Source organism: Hyperolius riggenbachi, chromosome 2, assembly GCF_040937935.1.
Source record: "Hyperolius riggenbachi isolate aHypRig1 chromosome 2, aHypRig1.pri, whole genome shotgun sequence".
NCBI lineage: Eukaryota > Metazoa > Chordata > Amphibia > Anura > Hyperoliidae > Hyperolius > Hyperolius riggenbachi.
The window spans coordinates 129,276,339-129,300,740 of NC_090647.1; the positions used below are offsets into that span (position 1 = coordinate 129,276,339).

A 24,402-nucleotide genomic window follows, 5' to 3' on the forward strand; every position below is an offset into this window, starting at 1 on the left:
TATGAAAATGTAAAACTCTCCCTCCTCCCCCTCCCCCCAAAAAAATAAAAATAAAATAAACCTAGACATTAAAGCAAACTTGAAATAAAAATACATTTACAACAGAGCATATTTTGTGTGTATTACACATTCAATGAATTGTCTTCTAATATAAAGTTATAACAACCTGCCGGGCTTTTCCTTCTGAATCCCTCCCACTGTCCACCAACTTGCAGAAAAGAGGAGTAGAGAAAGTAGCGAGGCCCTTTCCTGCAAGGGGGCGGGGTTACAAGCCAGCAGACACGGGACCCTGGGAGGGATTCAAAAGAAAAACACTTGGCAGGTTATAGTAAATTTATATTAAATGACAATCAATTGAATGTATAATTTACACTGAGGATCCTCTTTAACTGTATGTATTTAGAGAACTTCCCCGCAGGCCCATATTCCAATTTTCAATTTAAGGAGTTATTTGATTGCTGAACTTTGAACAGAAGCAATTTCTGTGTGCCATACAATCTCATCCATTCAGCTGCCAATAAAAAGAATTGAGCATTTAAACTTTTCAGCTCTGTTTTGCGATCAGCAGTGTTTTCTCACCCAGAGAAAACTAATTTGCTTCTATTTAATCTTAAGGGACCACTATCGCAAAATTAAAAAAAAATAAAACTAAAAAAGATTTATACTGAACAGAAAGCTAGTAAAAGGGATTGTGAAGGGTTAAAAATTAGGCAAAAAATAAATCACACTGCTCTTTACACATTCATGATAGCATGAATGTGAGAGGAGCTTACAGACGGAGGCTGTACTCCAGGCTGTGTGCATCTGCCTGGCTAAGATTATGAGACAGGTTTACTACTAGCTGAAATGCCGTTGAGCAGCTAACAGCCTGGAGTACATTCTCCCATAACCCATGGGTAAGACCCTCTCACATGCATGCTGTCATGAATGTGTCAAGAGCAGTGTGATTTTTTTTTTTTTTAACAAATTCTTAAACAGACTCTGAAGCGAGAATAAATCTCGCTTCAGAGCTCATAGTTAGCAGGAGCACACGCTGCTATCCCGCGGCTAAACGGGGGTCCCTTACCCCCCGAAATCCCCTCCGTGCAGCCGGGGATCTCTTCCTGATTGAGGCAGGGCTAACCGCCGCAGCCCTGCCCCACGCGCATCTGTCAGCATGTATCTCCGCATCTCCCCCGCCCCTCTCAGTCTTCCTTCACTGAGAGGGGCGGAGGAGAGGCGGCGATGCGCCGCTGATAGACACGCTGAGAGGCAGGGCTGCAGCCGTTAGCCCTGCCTCTAGGAGCAGCAAAATCTACGACCAATTTGGTCGTTGATTTTGCAGGGGTTGAAGGGACCCCCGTTTAGCCGCGGGATAGCGGCGTTTTAGCAGTGGCTAACTATGAGCTCTGAAGCGAGAATTATTCTCGCTTCAGTGTCTCTTTAAGTCTTCACTATCCCTTCTACTAGTGTTCAGTATAAAACTTTTTTAGATCAAGGTTTTTTACATTTTGCGATAGTGGTCCTTTTAGAACATACCCAGCTGCATTTGATTTGCCGTTTGAATGCTTCATTTGCATACAGATAACAATGCTCTATAAACTCTTTAAACACAAAATAAAATAAAATAGAAAAAAGCGGACACAGCCATATTTACCTCATTATGGGCCTGATGCAGTAAAGTTGCAGTGCACAGGGAATGTACAGCAATTTCCCCATTACTAGCTCAGGGGTGGCACCGCCCATTAACACTCCACATGTGGCTATGGTAAGGCGCGTTACTATGGCAATGCCATTCTCTCTGACCATGGCAACGTTATCTCGGTTTACTGCATCAAGTCACATGTCAGCTCAGGTACCAAGTGAATGACATTATCTGTACTGAAAACAAAGACATAATAACAATATTTATATAGCGCTTTTCTCCCTGGGGACTCAAAGCGCTGCATTACAAGTTAAGCAGTAATAAATTGTGTAAAGTTTAACCTTGTTTATTCTTACTAGAAAAAAAAAAAAAGATATATACATTTCACATGGTTCATACTGCCCAGTAGATAAGTTGATATTAGTCGTTATGAGTTATTAGATTCTGTGGACTGTGTTTCTTCTCCACACGCAAACCGTACGAAATCCAGCACTTGTACTTGGTGTGGAAGCAGATATTGTCCTACAGTCAGGGAAGGTTCCAGAAGGAAGGACTGCGCCAACATCCTGGTCTCTGTTTCCCCTGTGTTCTCATCTTCTAGTGAGCCCAGAGCTGAGGGGCTCATGCCCACCACATGCTGGCCCAGTCTGCGGCCAAGTTCAGACAGGTTGCTGTTGCAGTTGACATCTGGCTCACATATAACCACGGCCCCATATTTCCCAAATGCCATATTAGCCAAGGAAGGTAATTCTGCGGGTAGGGAGCCGTGCACATAGGAGCCAATAAACATGTTGGAAGGGACAGTGACCCACGCAGCCCTCTTCATGGTCATATTCTCCCCAAGTTTGGCTTCAAAAAGCAGACAGAAAGATGGGAGAAGACATTAAAAGAGAGACACATTATGGTCACACTATGATCACTAAATTTCACCTCCTAATAATATTTGTAAATTCTGCAAAGCTGGGCTGGAATTCTTAAATTGTCTGGCACATTTACTATTCTCCTTCGGGTCACATCACAGAAGTGTGAGGGTAACAGGAAGGTTAGCAAATGAGCGACTGCAGTCACATGCATAACACAGCAAGAATCTAATAAACCCAGGGCAGCCTGAATGTACTGAACAATGAGTTTCCACTGTGAGTGCAGGCATGTAATGCCATACAATAAACATTAAAGAGGACCTCCATACAAAAAATAAAAATCTGTCAGTGCTGCTGTAAACAAAAGTTATATTTACCTCCGGAGTTTTGTCCCACAAAGTCACCCCCTGAAGACCCCGCATCACTCCACTTCCGCTGCTTGGCCCCACCTCCCCCTCTAGCTAGTTACTGCATTAAATTGCCAGGCGTGTTTTCTCGGAGAGAGGGGAGGCGGGGCCAAATGGCAGAATTAAAGAGATGCGGGGTCTTTGTGGCGGCTTCATGGGACAAACGCTGACAGATTTTTATTTTTTTGTATGGAGGGCCTCTTTAATTCTTTAGCTGTCCAACTGGCTTAGCTGTTGTGTGAACCCACCCAAGAGAAGGTTGCCAGCTAATGGCAGGCCAGGTTTACTGCCTCACTGATGTCCTGCAATGTTCTTTAAAGAGTAACTGTCGGGCACAAAATAAAAAATAAATTCTTTATTTTTATCTGGTAAACAAGTAATAAGGATGATAATCAGGCAATCCAAAAGTTAAAAACACTATTACTTTTCTTGTTGATTAATTATCATTCCCCAGTTTACATGACTTATTTGGTACACAGAAAATTTGGTACACAAAAGAGAAGTTGCAGGGCATGCTGGGTTGTCTTTTTTTTTTTTGCTTCCCTACTTCCCCTCAGACTTTTGTTTTCCCCTCCCACACCTCAGGCTGAAACAATGCACTTTCTATAGTGAAGGGTGGGCAAATCAGGCAGAGGAGACTAATGCTGGGCATAGACGGGTCGATCCGTTCGACCCCATCCGCGTCCCCGCTCGTGCGCGGATCGATTCCCGCTCGTCCCCGCCGGCCGTCCTTATCAGCTGCTCGATTCCCTGCCATTGTCCGCCGTCGGGAATCGAGCGGGCGCGGGTCGAGCGGCTTGATCGGGCCAGCTGAATATTATCAGCTGTCCGGATCAGCTGGTCGATACACGGTACACAAACGTACCGTGTATCCCCAGCATAGGGGCGGATATTACATCAGGGCTGGCTTCAAAATAGCCACAGTAAATACAGAAACTGTCCAGAATAGGATTCTCTACTTTTCCTTTATAAAATTCAGAGGAATCATAACGTGGACAGTGCAATACATATGTTATGTAAGTAGAGCAAGTCTTTATCTACTTATATATTTGTTGTTTTTTTTCTTGAGATAGTATGGCTGACAGCTCCTCTTTAAAGAGGAACTGCAGTGAAAATAACAATGAATAAAATTGCTTTTTTTTTTTTTTTTTTTTTTTTTTTACAATATTAATTTATAAATTATGTAGCCAATGTTCGCCCATTATAAAAAAACTTTTCCTCTCCCTGATTTACATTCTGACATTTATCACAGGCAAACAGCTTTAGTCCTGCCAGGTGATGTCTGGAGGAGGAGGAAGGAGATATTGCTCACTTGGCAGTTGGAGAAAGCCATTATTCCCCACAATGCAACGAGGTTCACTGACAGCAAACTGTCAGGACCATGGTCATGACATCACACTGTGGAGAGGTGTTTAACCACAATATTAGCCATGCAGACCCCCCAGATGAAAAAAAGAAAAGATTTATCCTGGAATGGGGGCATTTGCTACTGATTGGAATGAAGTTCAAACCTGGGTTAAAAGTTGCTGTTTAATGTTCTCTAGTTAGGTGACCCTAGTAAGTCAGGCCCAAAGAGCCAACAGTTTCAGGCCTACACTCAAAAATGACGAGGTTAAACAGCATATACAGTTCACCACAATGATAAAAGTTCTTCATTCTACATTAGGTCCCCGTCATCTGCTATCCAGAGGTGCATCAGTACCAGTGAAGCCACTATATAAGGCCTGAAGTATTCAAAGGACCATACGGAGGTCACGTGGCATATCCATCACAGTGTACCACAGACCTGAACTCTGAGGAGAAGGCAGGGCTGTCTTGTTTATTGTCATTCTGAGCGCACTTGAGATCTTAAAGCATGGGTTCACCTATGCTGGTAAGCTTCTGGATACCAAGTGACGGCTATATAAAATCAGATGCATTACCTCTGTCAATGTGGTAAGCTTTTTATGCCACTCTGTTGGGAGATTTTGGGGCACGAGTGCTTATGACTGTAAAGGGCGATACACACTTTAAAGATTGTTTCAAGCAACACATGTTTAAAGGACATCAGAGCTGAAGGGTGGGAGGGGGAGGGAGGGACGGGAGTAATCTGGTCACTCGCTGCAGTTTCGCTGCCCTCTAGGTTGCCCCTGCCCGCCCAAAAGATCCCTTCCCACAGCTGTGGTTATGGGCTGTTTGTGAATTGCACAAGGGCAGAATGCTCCTGGGCACAGGACACACATGCACAGTAGCCAGATACCTAAGCTGTGGTCAGGGAACTTTTGGTGGGGATAGCAGCGCCCTGGAGGCAGCAAAACTACAACCACACATAGGCTGCTAGGGTCTAGAAGAAGCCCCTGGTAAGTAAATTTAATTCCCAAGCCCCCCCAATTTGGATGTCATAATAGTAATTGAGTATGGTTAACTTTCACATCCGATAGTTACTGAGTCATAGGATGATGTCAGGGGACACCTGTACACGCTGGAAAAGGTGTTTCGAGTGACCCATGCTGCAAGTGTAAACAGGTCTCAACAGAGTAGCAGTCTCCGAGCAGCAATGCTAAGGCTGGGTGCAGATTTTCCTAGTGGAAATAATCACTTGCGATAGCCTTTGCTAAAATTCTGAACATACAGCTGTTCCTCGAAGCGTCATCTACTCTACTGGCAGGAATGATCACTCATGCCCAAGTGTTATCACTGTGAGCATTTTCTTCGGAAATCCCTTAGAATGCTGCCAATTTATTCTTTCCACTCCGTAGAACAGAACATGTTAATTACCGGTAGTTCCTAAACTGACCTCTGAAATAATCTCTGTCTAATAGGTTAGAAATAAAATGTGATTGCCTGAGTATATTGGCTTTGTATCTTCACCAATTCTTTTTAGACCTGATAATCAGATGTCATCCCAATCTGTACAAAAGACAGAAATACACAAAAACTTTTCATACCAATTGTAACTGCAAGAAGATCTTTCAGCAAAGAGTCCTCAGTCTTCATGTGTAAGAACTCCGCACCAGCAAGAAAACCCTGCAATATAAAATCAAACCAATGCATGTAAGACTGCACACAGCAGAATAAGAGGACGTCTGGATGAAGCAAGGCAGAACACACAGAACAAACACCTATTTTCACTGAAAAAGTTTTTGCATTTTAACCTCGAGGATCCTGGGCTTAAACCCCCCTAGCGACCAGGCCATTTTTTACAAAATAAGCCACTGCAGCTTTAAGGCCTCGATGTAGGGCTGCACAACTCAGCACACAAGTGACCCCCCTTTCTGCCCACCAACAGAGCTTTCTGTTGGTGGGTCTGATCCCCACCGGCATGTTTATTTAATTTTATTAACTTTTGTTTATTTTTTAAATAAATTGCTCTATTTTTTTTCTTATTTTCTTACTAGGCCTGCCCTCCCTCCCTCCCTCTGCTGGCCAATCACCGTGATCGGCTGTCAAAGGCATCAGCCTATTACAACCGATCACTCCTGAGCTTGCCAGGGGGACAGCTGTACAGTGTAAATAGATGGTGGTTTCGTCGTCTAACAGTCTCCCCGCGCGCGATCTCTTGCAAAACACGCCCCCAGGACTGCACGCCAATTGGCGTTAGGCAGTCCTGGGGCTGCCAACTGGCATGAGGCGGTCGTTTAAGGGTTAACAGATGGATGTAGTTAACTTTCTAAGGCCTGAGACACACTAAAAATCATGAAGTGCAATCGCTAGTGCTAATCATTGTATTTCAAGAGTTTATTGTAATGTCCAAGGCACATTTGTTAAGTTGTCAATATACAAGAAAAAGAAGGGTAGGCGTGCACCTTCTGTCCATAAACGTGGTTTATTGGCACAGCGGACAATCTTGTAATGATGCAAGTGTTCTTAGTAAAGCATACATAGATAAACTTGTGATGGCTGAGTAGTCAGCATAATCTTACGTGTCCCAAGATATCAGGGTAACTGGTGCTGGAGGTGGGTGCTCGGTGAAGAGTGGTGGAGCGACGGCCGTTTCGCGTCTATACGACGCTTGGTCACGCGAACCACTATGAACATCGGAAGTGAACGTCGCGGACTATAGCGGAAACAAGCCCCGCCCCTTCCGCTGACGTCACTTCCTAGAGACTTGCGTGTGGAGTGCAAGCTCAATGTGGATTGCCGTATAGGCGGAAGTAAATCGCCATTAGGTACTGGGTAACATTTATATAATGCACTTGGTTAGAAAAAGCCCAAAACACATTGTGTTAGTAGGGCGCCCACCATGTTACAAAATTTTGAATTAATTCTCAAGGGAGAAGCGTCCTACTAAAAAAGGCAAAAACCAGATACGGCATACCACGTAAGCCTAGCGCTCCACACATAGTGCAATCAGTGTCTAAAAGTGACAGTGCAAGTTTAAAACCAATTGCTGGGGAAACAGGACTAATGGACATATTTACAGTGGGTATATACTAAGGCATCTAGCTATATGAGGTAAGAAGATACTAAATAAGATGACACGATATAAAGATTATTATTATAATCACCTTTCTCCTATTAGGGAAGTATCATAAAAATGATCGAAAAATTGGGTCCTGGTTATCTATGGATAGGTATATCCCTCTCTTCTCCCCATACTAAAACTCTATGTCTAACGTACTCTTATTAGAGAACTGTGACACCTAGAGAGAGCAAAACATTTTTTTTTAAATATTTCACTCTACAAGTTTTAGGGGTATGTAGTGTTTCATTGACACAAAAAAATATAGGGGAACTACATCCTCCCCTATTCCCAGGACTTTCCTACTATCTAGAGATTATTCACTGCCCGTGTCTCATGCACCAGTTTCCTTACTGAGACGTATACAATATAATATCAGATCAAATACAAAAGTATACACACATACATATGAGAATAGTGACCAGATAAACATAAAATACTTATCATGGGTCAAGCATACAGGATAACTCAATCCTGTCATTGAGGCCTAATGGGCCCATTGCCTCAGTTTTAAGAATCATTTTAGTTTCTCTTCTTAGTAGGAGCTTTTCTCTATCTCCTCCCCTTCGGGGGATATCCTGTTTTTCTATACCTGCAAAGCTAATCACAGAACCATCACCACTATGGGTCTCCCTCATATGGGCGATGAAGCGTGTACAGCCTTTTCCGGACTTAATTGATGCAATGTGCTCCCCTATCCTTGTTTTCATTGGACGGGTTGTCTGACCAATATAGAAGAATTCACATGGACATAACATTACATACACCACAAAATTTGTCTGACATGTAAAAAAATCCTTCACTCTGAGTCTCTCTCTACCTAAACGGATACATTTGTTCTGATTGATATTATTGCATAAATGACAGTGTCCACATTTGAAGTTACCCACTGGGAGGGATGCACTCAGCCAATCTTTAGTTTTAGGGGTCACGAATTCACTGCTCGTTAGTAAACATTTGTTAAGTTGTGTACGCACGTCCATTATAATGCCTGATAGTCGTTTGGTTTGGTCTTTTGACTTTAATAGAAAACAACAAGTCATTCAAACGTCCTGTACACACTGACCAACAAAGTGGCCGATAAACTCATTTACATGTCATTTAACCAACTTGCTAATGGCTATCGTCTGATCTCCACTGTACACATCAAACAAGCAATGGAATGCATCAAACGACTGTATATGTTTGCACGTCTATTAGTTGGTGAAACGACTAGAAGTCGTTTGTACACATGCACTGACTTGACAGTCGTTTGCCCGATAGTCGTCCCAACTGATTCGCAAGTTGGATTGGGCAAAACACCTCATCAGTAGTTGTTTAGGCGTCCAAACGTCCAACTTATCGTCCGACCAACAAGTTTGAACGATAGTTGGTTGGAAAAGTTGGACATGTGTACGAGCTTTTAGTTTATGAAACTGCATAAGTTGTGCACACAATGCTTCACAGTCTCACCTTCATGTATGGAGACTGGCTTTTCTCTATACTCTGGCTATGCTTTAGTGTTGAGACTGCCACCTGCTGGACGAGCTGCTGAAACTTTACATTCCTGGCAACAAAGTCTGTTTCACAGTTCACCTAAAAAGTAAATAAATGTATGGTTTTAAAAAAATAATTCTAGGCATAGAGATAAACAACTTGCACATAGTGTATGTAAAACATTGCATCTGCCAACATATTTACCAGTCTAAAAGCCAGACAACCTAGCAACACATCCCACCTGGTACTAGCAGTTCTGTGCCCCCTCCTTCTTAACCTCTGCACTTCACAACACAATTGGCATGAATCACAAAGCTTTTTCACTTGTTTTCCTCTGTTTTCACCTTATCTATTTTACTTTTTAGGCTCCCAAAGGGCAAAAATATAATATAATTAAGGTAAAAAATATACCGGTAATATTGAAATGAAGTTAATTAGGAACAACTTACTTTGAGTGATTATTTTGCTTGTAAATGTGCTGAAAGGTTATTTTTATCAATTAGGTGATAAATAAGTAGCGGATGAGAAGTTTTGTGAATACAGCCCAATGTAGGTATAGTCCCTGGCTGAACCTGCTAGCTTGGCAGTGAAGATCAGCAGTTAACTAATGCGCTCGTCATTCTACGCTTCTCTTATGCAATTATACACAATCTTAGGCCAGTACAAAAGTGCATCCAATCTTTTTTTAAATTGATTTTTCAGTGAGTGATTGTCATATAAGCAGTGTCTAGCTAAACACCTGATGTGCTGCCAATGGTTTGAGGTGACAGACACATACCCTCACTACTGGAATATCAACACTGGATTTTTATTATACCAAAAAAATCACCTCTGTGAGGCTTTGATGGTTCAACCCAATCAAGCACCGCCCCTGTCCATTAGGTTTGTAGCACTTTATCAATAAAAGAATGGCCTTTCCCAAACACGTTTCAGTTAACATTCTGACCAGGATGTGATCGCAAAGGATCTAGTTTTTCATAGACTAGTAGGTCGACTGATATTAGAGCATGTACATTACTGTAAAGGTCATCAATGCATCTCTGCAAAAATAATAAAATAAGCAACATAATTGTACCTGCTCCCATTAATTATTGTCCAAGAGTTCAATGCAATGTCCAAGGCATATACTGTAATCCATGAATCTGCATTAGTTGTGTGTACAAAGTTTAAAGTGGACCTGAACACAGGACAGAAGGAAAACAGAAAAATCCACCCTGTATGTATTTAGAGAGTTTAGCCCCATCATCTGTGAATGATCACAACTGTAATTTGATCTCTCAGCTGTGTAAGCTGGCTGCCTCAACAGAGCAGCTAATTTATAATCAGGGATGCTCTTCCGAGTAACTACGAGTTCGTAGTTACTCAGAATTTAAATGGTAATGAAATATTGATTAAACAGCTGTGACCGCAGGGGACGGGGGGTTAACTTACCCATAAATCATCTGCGTTCCATTCGCGTCACACGCAAAGTGTTGTCCGCATTCAACGACTCACTACTGCGTTTCCTCCTTCAAGCCGGAAGAAGGAAGTGTGGTAGTGAGTCGTGGAACGCAGCCAACACTGCGTATGTGACGCAAATGGAATGCAGTGGATCCCACAGACTTATGGGTAAGTTAACCCCTGTCTCCTGCAGTCACAGCTTTTTAATCAGCACTTCATTACCATTTCAATTCCGAATAGCTACAAACTCGTAGCTTCTTGGAAGAGTAGCCCAATTTGTAATCACAGGATGTTAACCCTATGTCTGCTTCCATGAACGCAGGAAGGAGACACACTGCAGATTTATTGCAGGATTTCTATCAGCTGTAACAAAATGTTTTCTCTTTAAAGGTTATTATGCTGTAGCTTATCTTTCAGAGCAGAGAGGAAGTTCTGAGTTCAGGGCCGCTTTAATAGTCTCACTTTCATGTAGGAAGGCTGTCTTTTCTACATACAGTACTCTGGGTATTCTTTGGTGATGAGACTGCCACCTGCTGGACAAGCTCCTGAAACTTGACATTGACATACTGGCAACAAGTGAAAAAACTCTTGGTCCAGATTTTGAGGACAGCATTTTTTGTGTTGCATTGGGATAAATATGTATAGTATGCAGTTGGGTACACCAGAGTGCTATTTTCCTAGCTTATTGAATGGCTACCTGTATGTAACTTTCCAGACAACCCACTACAAGAAGACTAAGGTTAGGTGAGCACTGAATGTGCTGCGTCAGTGTTTCCCTTGCACTCTCCTATCCATGCATGCAACAGTGTGCTAATTGCAGCAAATGATGCATTGCCATTACATTAAATGACACAGCATCTCGGTGGCAATAGAAATACAGATGCAGCACAATCACAGTAACCCCAGCCTTAAATGGAACCTGAAGCGGGGAAAATTATTTAAAATAAACACATGACGTAGCTGCAAATGAATATTACATACTAACCTCACCGTCAGTTCCTCTCAGAAGCTCACCATTTTCTTCTTACAGTGATCTCTTCCAGTTCTGACAATATTTTGTCAGAACTGAAATATACCAGTTGCTGTCAGTTACAACTGAATGTGCAAGGTAATGTCCATGTTTCCCTATAGCTCAAGTGGGTGATATTACAGTTTAACAGTGTGCTGACCAGGAAGCTGTTAGACAGTAATGGCCATTTTTAAAATGGAAGACAGAGAAGACAGAGAATTCCATTGTTCACAGTGGCAAAATGAGTGGCAGGAGAGGAGAAAGAGATTGAGTAGTAGATTACACAGGAGGTAAGTATAACCTGTGTATGGTTATTTTAACTTTTTATTTTCAGTTCAGGTTCTCTTTAAGGTGTCCATCAAATATAATCTTGTCTTTACAATCGTACCACATTTATGCAATAAGGGGGACTAACTAAAGTATCCATTCAGAGTATATTCATGCAGTCTCCCCTCATACCGCCGGAGGGTGCCGCTCAGGCCCTGCTGGGCCGATTTAAATAATTTTTTTTTTGCTGGACGCAGCTAGCACTTTGCTAGCTGCGCCAGCACCCCGATCACCGCCGCCGCGCGCCCGATCGCCGCTATCCGGTGCGGCGCGCGGCCCCCCCCCAGACCCCTGCGCTGCCTGGCCAATCAGTGCCAGGCAGCGCCAAGGGGTGGATCGGGTCTCCCAATGACGTCCCGACGTCGCTGACGTCATCCCGCCCCGTCGCCATGGCGACGGGGGAAGCCCTCCAGGAAATCCCGTTCTTTGAACGGGATTTCCTGATCGCCTATCGCCGGAGGCGATCGGCGGGGCTGGGGGGATGCCGCTGAGCAGCGGCTATCATGTAGCGAGCCCTGGGCTCGCTACATGATTTAAAAAAATAAAAATAAAAAAAAAACTGCTGCGCTGCCCCCTGGCGGTATTTTTCATACCGCCAAGGGGGTTAAAGGACGACTAACGAGAGCGATATGGAGCTTGCCATGTTTATTTCCTTTTAAGCAATACCAGTTGCTTGGCTGACCTACCTCTAATACTTTTAGCCATAGACCCTGAACAAGCATACAGCAGATCAAGCGTTTCTGACATTGTCAGATGTGACAAGATTAGCTGCCAGCGTGTTTCTGGTGTTATTCAGAAACTACTGCAGCCATATAGAAAGCAGGGCTGCCAGGAAACTGGTATTGTTTAAAAGGAAATAAATATGGTAGCCTCCAATTTCCTCTCACTTCAGTTGTCCTTTAAAAGACTTCCAATGTGAAATACCGAATCACTGGGGCATCTTCTAGCCCCTCACAGCCTTCTCAGTCCCTTGCCACAGCCCTGGTCCTCAGCTTTGTCCCACTGGCCGCCCGTAATGATCACAACCCCCGCCGGTGGGTTGGATCTTTTGTGCCTGCATGGGCATTCGTGCCCACGCATTCACATCATCTGGTGTGTATCGGCGATGCCATGATCATTACGGGCGGCCAGCGGGACAACGTGGAGGACTGGGGCCGCAGCGAGGAACTGAAACGGCTGCGAGGGGCTGGAAGATGCTCCCAGGTGAGTAAAAAATAGATTCAGTATTTCACATCGTAAGTCCTTTAAGTAGAGAATGTTAGATTTTCCCTTATAAACACTGCCCATACAATAAGAGCAATAAATTGGTTTGCTGCTGTGGGAGACCTCTCTCCAATTCTCTAGAGATGTGCCGGCAGAAACAGTGAAATACTTTTAGAATGTCATTGCACCTGAGCAGATGACTGACATGGGCACTGTGAGACCACTTCAATGCATTGCTCATATCTTAAATTCCATCTCCCATACTTACTTCCACAAGTACTGCTGTGTTGCCTTCATGCAGTAGACCTATGAGACCCTCAGCAGTCTTCCTTCCCTGCAGTTTGGAAGCTTTGCTCCATCCTTCCTTCTGGGCTTGCTCATTGAGCCAAGTCTCTGCCTTTAAAAGCAAGTGGGATAGATGCAATCACTTAATACCACAGTATAATGCAAGGGAATTTAGTGTCTGAAGCAGGATATACAATTTTCTTTGTATTGCTTTTTTTTTCTCCAAAGCAAAGCACTTATGTTGTACCGTACTGTATAATCTACAGTAGACTAAAATTATGTACGAATATCAGGCAGTATTATAGTGCAGATGGAGTCGGAGCAATTTTTGGGTACCTGGAGTCAGAGTTGGAGTCGGATGATTTCTGTGTGTCCCCCCCCCCTGCAAGGTCTGTGGCGTAGGAGTCGGAGCAATTTTGGGTACCTGGACTAGGAGTTGGAGGTTTCAAAAACTGAGGAGTTGGAGTCGGATGATATTTGACAGACTCCACAGCCCTGGTTTTAGGAGTCAGAGATGGTACATTTTTCGTGCCACAAACTCCACATCTACAACTGTGACCTCAACTGCAGAGCTTTAGTGTGTACGTAGCAATAAATGGTTCTACCTACAGTACTTTCCACAACCAGATCAGCTGGCTAATTAGTGATTGTGTCCAAATCCAAATTTCTGCATTATCCCGTGCACCGCAGTTCAGAACCCAAGCTAGTGGAGAGGGTCAGGGGATTGTGGTCCAATGTCACGCTTCACGTGGCTCCGATGTTTTCTCCTTCCAAGCTGGAGTTCAGCCATAGTCAGGCAGCGTGTATGTGCAGCACTCTTACAGCCCTAACATAATAGTTAAGGGCAACATTAACTGAATGTGTGTGCAGAGCTTTACCCTTCAGCAGTCTATCCGCTAGTAGCCATATCTCAAGGATAACACATTAATAAACCCATTAAATTTCATCAGATGGGTTCTAGATCAAATAAATGATTGACATCTGACTGATACAAATTGTTTACCTAGGTACCATAGTGCTCCACCTGATTTTTCTTAAAGGACAACTGAGGTGAGAGGTATATGGAGGCTGCCATGTTTATTTCCTTTTAAACAATACCAGTTGCCTGGCAGCCCTGCTGACCCTCTGCCTCTAATACGTTCATCCATAGACAATGAACAAGCATGCAGCAGATCAGGTGTTTCTGACATTATTGTCAGATCTAACAAGATTAGCTGCATGCTTGTTTCTGGTGCAATTCAGACACGTCAACAGCCAAATAGATCAGCAGGGCTGCCAGGCAATGTGCATTGTATAAAAGGAAATAACTATGGCAGACTCCATATTCTTCTCACGTCAGTTCCCCTTTAAGATGTCAACAGAATGTCGATCTAACTGTTGCCACAGCTTAAAGGGAACCTGAGGTAAGAAGGATATGCAGGCTGCCATATTTACTTTTAAACAATACTAGTTACATGACAGCCCTGCTGATCTATTTAGCTGCAGTAGTGTCTGAATCACACCAGAAACAAGCATGCAGCTAATCTTGCCAGATCTGACAATGTCAGAAACACCTGATCGGCTGCATGCTTGTTCAGGGTCTATGGCTAAATATATGACTAAAAGTATTAGAGGCAGAAGATCAGCAGGATAGCCAGGCAACTGGTATTGCTTAAAAGGAAATAAATATGGCGGCCTCCACCTACAGTTGTCCTGTAGTTAAGCAATACCAGTTGTCTAGCTGATATGCTGATCTCTGGCTGCAGTAGTGTCTGGATCAACCACCTGAACAAACAAGCAGCTGACCCAGCAGACTTAAGACAGAAACATTTGATCTTTATGCTTGTTCAGGGTCTATGGCTAAAAGTATTAGTGGATCAGCAGGACAGCCAGGAAATAGAGATGGCCATGTCTAGGAGAACTCATGGAGAAGCATGTGATTTGTTTGATCAGCTGATAGGATTTGCTCTGATTTGCTGTGATCACATGCTTCTCCATGAGTTCTCCTAGACATGACCATCACTACCAGGCAACTGGTATTGTTTAAAAGGAAATATATGTCAGCCTCCATAGCCCCCTCATTTCAGGTGTCCTTTAAAGGGGTTCTGTGGGGGTTTGCTAAGGATAAAAACCGCCACTTACCTGGGGCTTCTATCAGCCCCCTGTAGCAGTAATGTCCCGCGCCGTCCTCCTCCGATCTGCCGTTCCCCGCCGCTGGCACCGGGCATTATTCGTCTGTCATAGCCGAATAATGCGCGCTGCCGTTTGCATCATTGGAAGCTTACTGCCCAGGCACAGTATGAAGTTTTCTTGTACTGCGCAGTAAGCTTCTGATGACGCGGATGGGAGCGAGCACAGCCGCAGTTGGACGGCGTGTCGCGCTAGACCGGGAACGGCGGCAGGGAACGGTGGATCGGAGGAGGACTGTGTGGGACATTACTGATACAGGGGGATGATAAAAGCCCCAGGTAAGTGTCGTTTTTTATCCTTAGAAAGCCCCCACAGTACCCCTTTAAAGAGAATCTGTATTGTTAAAATCGCACAAAAGTAAACATACCAGTGCGTTAGGGGACATCTCCTATTACCCTCTGTCACAATTTCACCGCTCCCCGCCGCATTAAAAGTGGTTAAAAACAGTTTTAAAAAGTTTGTTTATAAACAAACAAAATGGCCACCAAAACAGGAAGTAGGTTGATGTACAGTATGTCCACACATAGAAAAATACATCCATACACAAGCAGGCTGTATACAGCATTCCTTTTGAATCTCAAGAGATCATTTGTGTGTTTCTTTCCCCCCTGAGGGGGGAGTGCATAGCAGAACCACAACACTGAAGAACTTGGCAGCCTTCCAGACACAGGCTGACAAGTCTGACAAGGGAAAGATACATTGATTTATTACAGAGACTGTGATAGTAGAAAGTGCTGCAGTAAGCCAGAACACATTAGAATAGCTTTTGGAACTTGTAGGATGATAAAAAACAGGATGCAATTTTTGTTACGGAGTCTCTTTAATGCAGTACAAAGCTGCAGGAGGCACCAGTTCAGGAAAACACCTGCTCATTTCTCCCTTCCCAGGTCTGCCCTTGTTCATAAGTAAAAGTATAGCTTTCGGGGATCAATATCTAATCCATATTACTAGTGTAGAATCGATCAGATGAGCCCTAGTTTATTAAGCATTCCATTAAAGTCTAAGGGGGTTGATTCACCAAAGATACTTAAAGGGAAACCTAAAGTGGAAACAATATGGAGGCTAACATATTTATATAATCTTAAACCATACCAGTTGTCTCTTCCACACCTTAACCTCTTAGCCATACAGCTATTCCGCAGCCCTACCTAGTGTGTCCCCCCCCCTTCCACCCCCTTTAGATTGAAAGCCTTTGACATACGGCAGATTGGCAAGGTGTGCAGATGGCACACAATTAAGATCACTGGCATTTACCCAATATATGTAGCGATGTACACAAATTGCATGCTATATACATGCACCACGTACATGTTACTCAAGCAATGTAAGTGGTGCATGTATATAGTGCATACATTTCATAAATGCCAGTAATCTTAACGTTCGCTATCTGCACATGTTAAGATTAACGTTAAAGTTGAGGCATGTGGGGCACACTTTAAAGTATATGAATTTATGTAATATCAGAGTAATAGTATTGTTTACTTAGACATGTCTGGTATTTTGTGCCATTTGTATTCCTGTTGAGCTGATTCTATAGTGTTCAAACTGCATGCATGCTGTAGGAAAGACATCTGAGTGCATAGTGTAGATGTGTGTCTATAAATGCATGCATGTTATACGTTGGAACTATTGATGCATAGTGTATTGTGGGTGGATAGCAGCGCACAGGGAGCAGCATTCATGACTGATGTTTCATGTGTGAGATTCTAGGGCTTTCTGTCTCTGTGCATAGGTGGAGTGTTAGGGACTCAGGACCTATAAGTGTGTGGGGGGATGGATGCAGAGGGAGAGTGTGTACAGAGCTCAAAGATGGCTGCAGACACTGGGAACCTCTGTATTCTTCTACTTCCTATCTCTCCTGCTTTTAGGCGGACTTCAAGATATCAATTTATTTTATGACTCCGACCCCAGGTACCTAAAAATTGCTCCGACTCCACTGCCCTGGTTATATCATGCCAGAGCTCCACTAGTACCAGGAGACAAACTTTTTTTATTTTATTTTTTTACGAAAGGTGCACTTATTATTGAGGCCTGGGCCCATATGCAATTCCACTTTTCTCCTGCGTTTTCTCCTTGGTGATAATTTTTCAACTTCTATCTAAAATTTCTTTCCAGCAATTTTCAAATGAAAAAGTACTGAGAAGTAAGTAGGTGAAGTAAAACTCAGGTGAAAAAGTGAATTGCGTATAGCCCCTGGTTCTATACAATTCCTTTTTGGCTATTCCATGTGGAGTCTGGGTCACACTGCAGGGTTTAGGCTCACCATAACACCATAGGTCGATTACATTTTACAAATAGTGAAGTGATAATCAGAAACCTTGTTTAAATGGAGTGCAGCCAAGATTACTTTGCGAGTCCCACGTGGAGGCAAGCAATGTGAATAAGGAAAAAAAAGAGTGCATGGAAAAAACGGCGCCACCATAGGCACATATCATAATAGCCAAAATTACCGGCAAAGAATGGAAATTTGGGCACACGACGGGCACCGGAAATTTACCTTCTTTACAGCAAATCGTGACTTTTAGAATGCGGCAAAGAAGGTAAATTTCGGACCCAGATATAATCGCAGGTGCCGGGGGCTTGTGGACATGCAAATTTCGGCACTGCATAGTGGCAATCCACTATGCAATGCCACAATTTGCATTCTGCAGGCCCCCGATGCCCGCAATTCTATTGGGTCCCAAAATGTACTTTGCTTACTGCTAATGGGATGCCTCTGGGCGCCAAAATGTATCTTCTTTGCCGCATACAGCGGCTTTATGGCCGAAGGGGCGGGTTAAGATTTAGGAGGGGGTAGGGTTAGGCTCCACCAGAGGGAAGGTGTTTAGGGTTAGGCATCAGTAGTGGTAGGTTCTGTATGAGAGTCGGGTGAGGTTTAGCCATAGTAAAATATCGGTGAACATTACTGATATTTTACAGTCGGAATTCAGCAGTAGAATTTTAGTAATTTTAGCGATATTCTACTAGCGGCAACCCCCTGCGCCCTTCTTTCCGGGTTCCATTATTTCATGTGTGCAAGCAATGTACTGTAAGAAAGATTTCCGCTGTTCTGCATAAAGCCCAGAAACATACTATGCTTTACCTGTTTTACATCATTGCTGAACTTTTCCAGGGCTTTCTTACAGTTTATAAAGGAGTAGCCAGTCTTCTTTCTAAGTTTAACAAGGAGTTCCTTGTCCGCTGCCAGCAGTCTGGTACATGTGTGGAAGAGCCCAGCCGGCTGCCGCGAGGGAAGCTGCACAGAGGCGAGTACAGAGAATCAACATACAGGATATATAAGCGAGAAAAGCACAGTTACTGAGAGTCCATATCATTCTAGAGTCTAGTCTAGGCACTGCAAAGAAATGAAATAATACAGATGAGCACTTCTGCTCAATGATTTAATCTATCAGGAAAAATGGGGTATGATAAAAGAGAAAGCAGAACTGCCGTCTGCTCCCATTCCATTAAAGGACAACCGAGGTGATGTGACGAGATACACATGTGTATGTACTGTGCCAAGCACACAAATAACTAGGCTGTGTTCCTTTTTTTCTTTTTCTGCCTGAAAAAGTTAAACGCCCCGTTCACATCACAAACACGGATAGCCATGCGTGCGGAACGCAACGCGTACGAACGCACGCCCTCCGCGTTTGTGTGCGTTGCGTGGCTGATCCCATCACTGAAAAGTGAATGGGACAGTCATGCGTTTTTACAAAAAATTTGTGCAGCATGCGTTCCCGGACCGCACTGGTCCGGAACGCATGCAGTGTGAACATCAGACAGTGCACTCTATGCAATGTCTGATGTCGTGCGTGTCGGCCACCTGCACGTGTTTCCAAAACGCGGCTGGAAATGCATGCAGTGTGAACGGGGCCTCACTGATAATTACAGTCATAAAACACTTTCCAGTCAGTAAATGGCTTCTTAGAGCAGTAAAGTGATAAAAAAAAGGGTTAATAATTCATAAATTTTAGCTCTGACATACTTCAATGAATGTGTCATTGAGCAGATACAATGAAACAGTAAAAACCTAAAATTAGATTTAAATATAAAATAAAACTGTGGGATAGCTTAAAAAAAAGTCATTTTTAGGAGGAGGAGGATAGATACAATTGTTTTTCTCATCAGTTTATTTTCACTTCGGATGTCCTTTGAGGCAAGATTGCCAGCCATAAAATCAAATTCCATTTATCCACTGCTGTGTCTGTTATGCAGTCTGCAACCTGAACCAGCATTGAAAGGAATCTAAGCTAATCAGAAATGTTTCTGCTGCAATAAATCTTATCTCAGTCAGCCTGGCTTTATTGTGTACATTGCCGACAAGAAGGAAGCTTGTCATCTCCCCTCCCACATTCCTGCTCCTCGTTTATTGGCTGAGGACAGTTCAGGGAGTTGTTAAAATATGATCTGTGCTGTGCTCACATGCGTTCACAAAAAAAGCTAGACATGACAGTGCAGATTCTAGAAGGAAAAAAAAAAAGTGAGGAAATTACATCAGGATTGGCTTTAATCAGAGGGAATAAAAATGGCAAATGTCAGTTTCTCTTTATTTACTATATAAAAATTCACTAAAATCAAAATATGAACAGCACAATATATATGTTACATAAGTAGAACAAGTTACCTACTTATATATTTTTTTCCCTTGGATAGTATGGCTGTTCCTCCTGCTTTAAAGAAACTGATTATCGCCTAAAAATTCTATTTGTACTTATATGCACATGTTCAGGGAGTGTGCTAAACTAGCCACATATTTAAAAGACGATAACCACGTGCTATCAAGATTTCTAAAACAATAACACCATCCCCCAATATTTTACTGATGGGTATTACTGAGGGACTTTTAGTATCCGCACAAAAATGCTGATAGAATTTCTATTAACACTCTGTGCTCGCAAGCTAATAATATGTTGGTTAAAGAGTAACTGTCAGGCTGCAGAAGCTAATTTAAACCTCTATTCTCCTGTGTTAAACAGTTTAGAAGGAAGCTCAAAAGCCATTAGTGAAGATAAACATTTCAGTTACCTTTGATGTGTGCTTATCTTAGTCTGTTATAGACCCATAAAGACGCAAGCCGCAGCTAAACTGCAAAGCATTCTGGGGCCCTCCCCTCGGCTGCTAATGAGACGGTACAGGAGCTTCTAATCAGTCCATCGCGAAACACTGATAAATCTGGGGGCAGAGTTTCACTGCAGGAGTCAGCTATTGTTCCTAGCCACATGGCTCATTAATATTCACTGCACACCGTGTTGTTCAAGAACCAGCTTATCTGTGATCAGAAGCAGGCAGGACATGACGACACATTTGGCTTCACAAACATGGAGCCTGCCATGAGCTGTCAGGAGCATCTATCTCTGCATATACTATATACAAATTCTGTGAAATCCAAACGTGGACAGTGAAATGCATATGTAATGTAAGTACAGCCAATCTTTAGCTACTGATATATGTGTTTATTTTCTCTGAGACCCTATACCTAACAGCTCCTCTTTAAAGCCCATTCCTCCCACATTATATATACCTGGATCAGGCCTGTCAACTCCAGTCTACCACTATATATGAGAGCAGAGGCTGGAAAAAAAATAAATAAAAACCAAAAGGTGTGGGGTTGATGGGAAATGCACTCAATCACAACACAAATAATCCCAATACAACAGAACTAGACCGAAAACATTTACTTGCTGTTTATAGCTACATACACACACTGGAATAAACTGGGGCATGGCGGTCAATAAGAACCATTTCAGGTGAGAATCTACCATGTGCATTGTCTTCTAAAGATCTGGCATGTCCTATCTTTAGCAACATCCAAGGATATTGCTCTACTATCCACCCTACCATCATGAAGCCTCTCTGTTGTCTGTGATGTGCCAAGTGACATCCCTTGTTCCAACTAACTAGCATACATTGACAAAACAGCATACATTTAAAGTGATATACCCCTTTTTAGTAGAATCAGTGTCCCATTGCCCGCTCGCTTCGCTCGCTGGGCTGCGGGCTCGGTCCTCGCTTCGCTCGCGCTCGGACAACTTTTTATTCTAACTCTATGTCCACTTGGATAGTGGAGATTGCACATCAGCACCCAGGCAGCTAACCGGGGTTGCAAAGGTTAAAGCTGCTGATGGGCATTATGGGGTTAATGTATGACCTGCATGACTGCGCACATGCTCAGTAGCATATGTATGCTATTTTGTCGGGTATGCTAAAATGTTGGAACACCCGCCTCCCTGCTCCTTAGCAAGAGATGCAACACTAGCCTCTAGGCTAATGACACATCTGTACTCAGCCTTTAACTGTTGTCTAAGAGATCGGATGGAGTTCCGATCCGAGCAGGCTACAATTCTTTTATGTATGAAAGAGGATTCAGACACAATAAATAAGGGTTATGACTATTGTCAGTTTGTTATCTCTATACTGTTGTTTCTCATGTTCTGTCATGGGACACCCATGAGAGCAACAGGAAGTAAGAGGAAATTCTCCTTATTATGGATACATGCAAGAATGAAAAAAAAACAACAACTAGGGATGAGCATCTGAGTGCTCGATCCCAGTTTCGATTGAAACGGACACTGTATACCTGCGGGCCTCAAGTGACCCTCGTCATCTCCTCTGTCACTGTTTCCCATTACTACCACACTTCACAAGTAGAATCATCAGAGTGATGTGAGACGCAATGGTCAGAGGCAGTGACATGCATGAATTAAGAGTACTTTCAGTGTTAAAGACAGAGCCTGACTTAATGTTACCAGGATTGGAGTGGTCTCCAGGTTAATAAGTCACCTGCTAATGCATTAGTTGCTCTGCCTCCTCAGAAAACCCAAGATCTACAACAGCCTTACATGACATGCTCTGTTTTTTTACACTGGGACTGGGTAACCCCCCATGCCGTGGCCCGCAGGTGGATCCATCTAGATGTTCATCCCTAGCAACAACACAAAACCCCCCACAAGATAAAGGGTTGTAATCTTTCCTTGTATTGTCAGTATTTTAGGAGAATTAAATAGGCTAGATTACTGAATGCCCACATGGAAAGAAAAATCCTATATCCGTGATAGGAGATCTGCTGCAAATTAAAGACTTGTGCTTCACTAAATTATAGTAGAAAATAGGCAATTTTTACTTGTACTCTGTACAGGGCTATGCAAGATGTATAACTAAAGTGTTTCGCTTTGAACAAGACAATTGACTATATACAAGCAAGCTGAATAATACCAAACATTGATGTATGCCTAATCCTAGGCTCCCCACCCCAACTTCTGCCTGATAAACCATAGAGGAATAATAGCCTGAAAGAGGCTGCGATTGTCACACAGCAAGTCTGGCCGCAGCTCCCGTCACTTGTGCCAAAGTAGAGTAATGGTGACAGACGGGCAGCTCTCTCACTGCAATACACACTGACAGCTCACCTTGAGACGCAGCACTACTGACAGCAGAGCCATCATTCCCCACGATGAATGACGAGGACGCACAGAGATGACGTCAGCGCATAGGACGCTTCTAGCACTATGCTGTACGTTTCACTTCCCGGTCACCTCGGGAGCCATTTTGGCGGAGCTAATTAAAATACAGCGCTTGTAGCGATGAGACTGCCACTTGATAGTTTGTAGTTTTATGGTATGGCAGATTTATGCGGAAAAGAGAAAAAAAAAATAAGAATGCTGAAATAATGAGTGCAAATTGTTTTTTTTTTTGGAGATGTCTGGGTCTGGAAACATGAAGTAATGACAAACTGCTCCACAAGGAGAGCTGTGTTATGCTGGGAATACTGAGCTAATAAGATGGTTAGGTAGATAATTTCCTACATGTCCAAACGTTCGATCGTTTTGCCATTTTGTCATTGAAGTGAAGTGAAAAAGGATAAGAAAAATGAGCGGAAGATAAGAGAATCTAGCTAGCGGGCAAAACGATCTGGCGCAGAATCGAGCGCCAGAATCGACCCGTGTATTCCCAGCATAAGAGAACGAGAACATGATTTTTATCATAACTCCCAACTGTTCCTTTTTCGGAGGGACCGTCTATCTTTAGGAACCCAATACCAATCCTGTCACTCTTTTTTACTCATTTGTTACATTTCTCCCTCTTTCAGGAATGAAGTAGAGATATCTATCTATCGAAAATGTGTTTATTTTACTCTAAACTTTATGCCTATACTTTAAATTGATATCTTTATAATAATAATAATGGCAGTATTTGTATAGCGCCTTTCTCCTGTCGGACTCAAAGCGCTTGCGAGGCAGCCACTAGAGCGCACTCAGTAGGCAGTAGCAGTGTTAGGGAGTCTTGCCCAATGAACTCCTTACTGAATTACTGGCTTACTGAACAGGCAGAGCCGAGATTCGAACCCAGGTCTCCCATGTCAGAGGCAGAGCCCTTAACCAGTACACCATCCAGCCACTATAAAGGTGTCCATACACGGCACTAGGGCTGCTCACCACGGAATAATCACGAGTAACCACGGTGGTTACTCGTGATTCAAATGAGCTCTAATTGCCCCAGCTGAGCGAGTAGATGCGGTGGGGTTAAATACCCTAATGCCGATCTCCGCATTGCAAGCCTCGCTATGGAGCACGTCCTCCTTCCGGCTTGAAGGAGGAAGTTCTCCATAGTGAGGCTTGCAACGTGTCCAATAGACGCTTGTGAGCTAGTTGAAACGCTGGGCGGAGAGCGGCATTAGAGTAATTAACCCCACCGCATCTACCCGCTCAGCTGGGGCAATTAGAGGTAATTTGAATCACGAGTAACCACCGTGGTTACTCGTGATTAATCCGTGGTGAGCAGCCCTGCACGGCACAATCAAATAGATTGATTTTCCTGATTAGTCAACCAAAACGATAGAATAGAAAAGAAATTGAAAAAAAAAAATCCTTTTTTCATCAATAAGACTGCTTTCACAGTGAAACGTTACAGGCGCACGTTAGTGCAGCCTGTAACGCAGCCCACCGCACAGTAATGAAAAATCAATGGGCTGTTCACAGTGCCCACGTTGCGTTACATTGTAACGCTTCACGTAATTTTAAAGTGCTGCATGCTGTGCGTTCCACGTGGCTAAGCCGCGTTAGACTGTTTGCACATGCTCAGTAGTATTGGAGGAGGAGGGCTCCCCCTCCTCCTCCTCGGCCAGGCACATAGCTAATTATTATTCACTGCACGGTGTGACGTGCAGTGTTTACCTTCAGGAG

The 24,402-nt window shown here is 43.3% G+C and overlaps 1 protein-coding gene across 1 annotated transcript; it reads right to left on the reverse strand.

The window, feature by feature from the left end:
- Positions 1-1,949: 1,949 nt before the first annotated feature.
- Positions 1,950-22,725, reverse strand: TSFM (Ts translation elongation factor, mitochondrial). Its single transcript, XM_068265138.1, has 6 exons — positions 22,630-22,725; positions 18,324-18,476; positions 13,056-13,184; positions 8,785-8,907; positions 5,819-5,897; positions 1,950-2,473 (listed from the first exon to the last, which is right to left on the reverse strand). Exons 1-6 carry the CDS (start codon positions 22,663-22,665, stop codon positions 2,052-2,054), a joined length of 942 nt encoding a protein of 313 aa, XP_068121239.1. The 5' UTR covers positions 22,666-22,725; the 3' UTR covers positions 1,950-2,051.
- Between the last annotated feature and the right edge of the window lie 1,677 nt (positions 22,726-24,402).